The sequence below is a fragment of the Pyrus communis genome, chromosome 6 (genome assembly GCF_963583255.1).
Source record: "Pyrus communis chromosome 6, drPyrComm1.1, whole genome shotgun sequence".
NCBI classification, from domain to species: Eukaryota; Viridiplantae; Streptophyta; class Magnoliopsida; order Rosales; family Rosaceae; genus Pyrus; species Pyrus communis.
Genome location: NC_084808.1, coordinates 12,929,179 through 12,932,389, shown reverse-complemented (window position 1 = coordinate 12,932,389; position 3,211 = coordinate 12,929,179). Strand labels below are relative to the sequence as shown.

The 3,211-nt window shown below is 41.9% G+C and overlaps 1 protein-coding gene across 1 annotated transcript; it reads left to right on the top strand.

Moving 5' to 3' along the window:
* The first annotated feature begins 555 nt into the window (after nucleotides 1–555).
* On the top strand, nucleotides 556–3,211 carry LOC137737699 (probable RNA helicase SDE3). The gene is made up of 3 exons (XM_068477244.1): nucleotides 556–1,510; nucleotides 1,806–1,997; nucleotides 2,095–3,211. Exons 1-3 carry the CDS (start codon nucleotides 731–733, stop codon nucleotides 3,031–3,033), a joined length of 1,911 nt encoding a protein of 636 aa, XP_068333345.1. The 5' UTR covers nucleotides 556–730; the 3' UTR covers nucleotides 3,034–3,211.

Sequence of the window (3,211 nt, the reverse complement as noted above, 5' to 3'; positions counted from 1 at the left end):
GAAGAAGAAAAATAAAAATAAAAAAATAAAAAAATAAAAAAATAAAAACTTTCTCTACCACTACACTCCTGCTGGTCTTCTTATGGGGGCAAGTGGCGAGAACCCCAAAAATTTGTTTTTTTTTTTTTATATATATTAATTTTTTAAGAAAAATTATGGATTTGTGTGTGAGGGTTACCAGATATAGCTAGTGATGGCAAGTTCAGGTCAGGCTATGCACAACATGTGCAATCAAAGCTTCGAGCACATAAATGTCTGATATTTTTTTTGGGTTATTGATATTCAAAGTAATTTTGCTCTCTTTAAGTCTGCATGCGTGTGTACGAGTAGGGGTGCGCCGAATATGGAAGGATTTGAGGTTATGGAGGCAGAGAATAGCAGAAAGATCTAAAAAGAAAGAGAAATGTTAAACGGGGCTAGGCATGCCAGGCGTTGGAAGGATTTAAGGGTAAAATTGGAAATTCCGTGTTTGGACCATTTTAATTGGACTGATTCAATATTGAGCTTTGTCCTAACTATTAAGTAAAGTTACCATATTATAAGACGTGGATTCGTAATGTTGCTTATGTAGTACGCAGCAGTAGATGTTTGCTTTTGTAGTACGCGGCAGTAGTCTTGACTTGAGCTGCGCTTTCTTCAGTCAGTCAGTTGTTCATCAAAGCTCTCTTCAATCAGTTGGCAGGTGAATCTGGTGAGTGCTTTCAAGTTGTTTCTTGCATCATCCACTTTCATGTCGATTTTTAGTGACTTGTGGAGATGGATTTTTGGTGGTGAAGATGAGCATGATTCTAATTCTGCTTCTCACGTTCAACATCGCACACAAACCCGTTCCTATGAGCAATCTCAACCCCTATTTCGTCCATCTAAACCAGGGACCTATGAGCAATCTCAACCCCTATTTCGTCCATCTAAACCAGTCTCATTTCCCTGTACTCCATCTTCATCGTCCCTCAAACCCCCATTTCCTCCATCTAAACCAGTCTCATCTCCCTGTAATCCATCTTCATCGTCCCTCAAACCCCCATTTCCTCCATCTAAACCAGTCTCATCTCCCAGTAATCCATCTTCATCGCCCCTCAAACCCCCATCTCCTCCATCTAAACCAGTCTCATCTCCCTTTAATCCATCTTCATCGTCCCCGAAACCTTTTACGTCATTGTTTAAACCACCGGAATCTTCCTCTCTCAATGCATCGTCTCCATTTTCTCCTAATCGCCCTCCGGTATGTGCTTCAAAACCATCTCCATCTTCCCCTATTGGGCCTGCCGTATCTTCCACTAAGCTCCATCCAACGTTTAAGCCCGTTCTATCCCGCGCCTCTTCAAATGTATTGGATCAAAAGGGGAAGCAAAGCTATGTGTGGGTTGAGAATGATTCCTTACCTCTATTCGCAATTCCTGACGATATCAAGAATGGCATCGCACCCAAAGTTCTAAACCAGCCTCTGTCTCCCGCGACATATAAGGATTACTTCGCTGCTCTCTTATATGCTGAGGAATTATACTACGAGGTACGCATGAATCTTGCCAGTTTCGTAATGCATTTTTCCTCTTAGTTTGCTAGTTAAGAAAAAGCCTTTTACTCGGAAAAAATTTGAAAGATAAGAAGGATACTCTCTGTACTGTATCTGCATATGACGTCTCGTTAAGTTGTGTTCGTAGTAATCTTACTGCAGGCATTGGTTGGTCGTATGAATCATAGATCGTAGGGGGTTGTGACAGATGCAACGTTGTTATTTTCTCGGTTTTGCTTGTATGCTTTGCATCCTTGCATTGAAGTAAAACTCATGCTTTTCTTTGAATCAGAAATGGCCTCATTTCGAATTGGAGAATGTCACTGTGGAGTTGCAGGAAGCAGCAATTTTTAAAAAACCAGACAAGGAAGAGAAAACCTTGGTAGCATTTGATATGGCTTCTTTTCCTACGAATCGCCCATTTCTTTTGTCGAGGGACTTGGTCTATATGCGACCATCGGGGACAAAAGCTGAGCCATTTCAGGTAAACTACGAGCTTCGACCCATCAACATGCTCTGGATTCTAAACGTGTATCTCATTTCAAAACTTAACCGTCAACATTATCTTACCTGTTATACAGGGCTTTATATATCGCGTCGTCAAAAGCAGTGTTGTTCTAGTAGAATTTGAAGATAATTTTTATGTCAATCACCATTCGGCCCAAAAATATGATGTCAGCTTCTCATTCAATAGGGTCTGTTTGAAAAGAGCTCACCAAGCTGTACAAAATGCATCAGAGGCTTTGTTTAGGAACTTCCTCTTCCCTGAGTCTGTTTCGCGTGCGAGCATTCCCACTGCACCAGTGCTGCTGTGCACCGGTCATAAACTTGATCCCAATCAATTATCTGCAGTTCGTCGTATTTTAAGCATTCGTGGCTCACCACCTTACCTATTGGCTGGCCAGCTCTGTGTTGGAAGGAGCGATTTTGGGCTATCGAGAACTGGACTGGTGGTTAGTGAAGCAGTGCACCAGTTACGTCAAACTTCACACGGAAATAGGATGCTCATATGTGCTCCTAGTAACCGCTGTTGTGATGGGCTTATGAGAAGCTTGTTGAAATGGATTCCTGAGTCGGACATGTTTCGAGCGAATGCTGCATTCCGCGAGAAAGATGAGGTACCCGAAGACATCCTCCCATCATGCCTTTACAAAGAGCCCTACTTCTCTTGTCCTCCGACGGAGGAACTTCGTAAATTCAGAGTGATCTTCTCCACTTGCATGAGTAGCTTTCGGCTACATGATAAAGGCCTAACTGCAGGACATTTTAGTCATATTTTTCTGGTGGATGCTTCGTCTGCTATTGAGCCAGAAATAATGGTGGCCCTGACTAGTTTCGCTGACAAGAATACTACTGTTATAGTTACCGGTGAACCAGGAAACTGTTCGTCTTGGATTCGAGCTGAGATTGGAAGGCATAAGGGGCTGAAGATTTCATTCTTTGAAAGACTCTCCAGGTCAGTGCCATATAATATAGAAGACAGTCCAATGTTCATCACACAATTGGAGCGAAGAGTCTGACTCATTGAACACCTACAGGCTACGGCCTGAACTTTATGGGTTTGTTTGTCAAGCGCCATCGAATGTGTGCGTAATTATTCGAATGTGTACGGTATATGTTATCTTTTGGATGTGTACGTATAAGTTATTGTACTGACACATATGTTATCTTTTGGATGTGTACGTATAAGTTATTGTA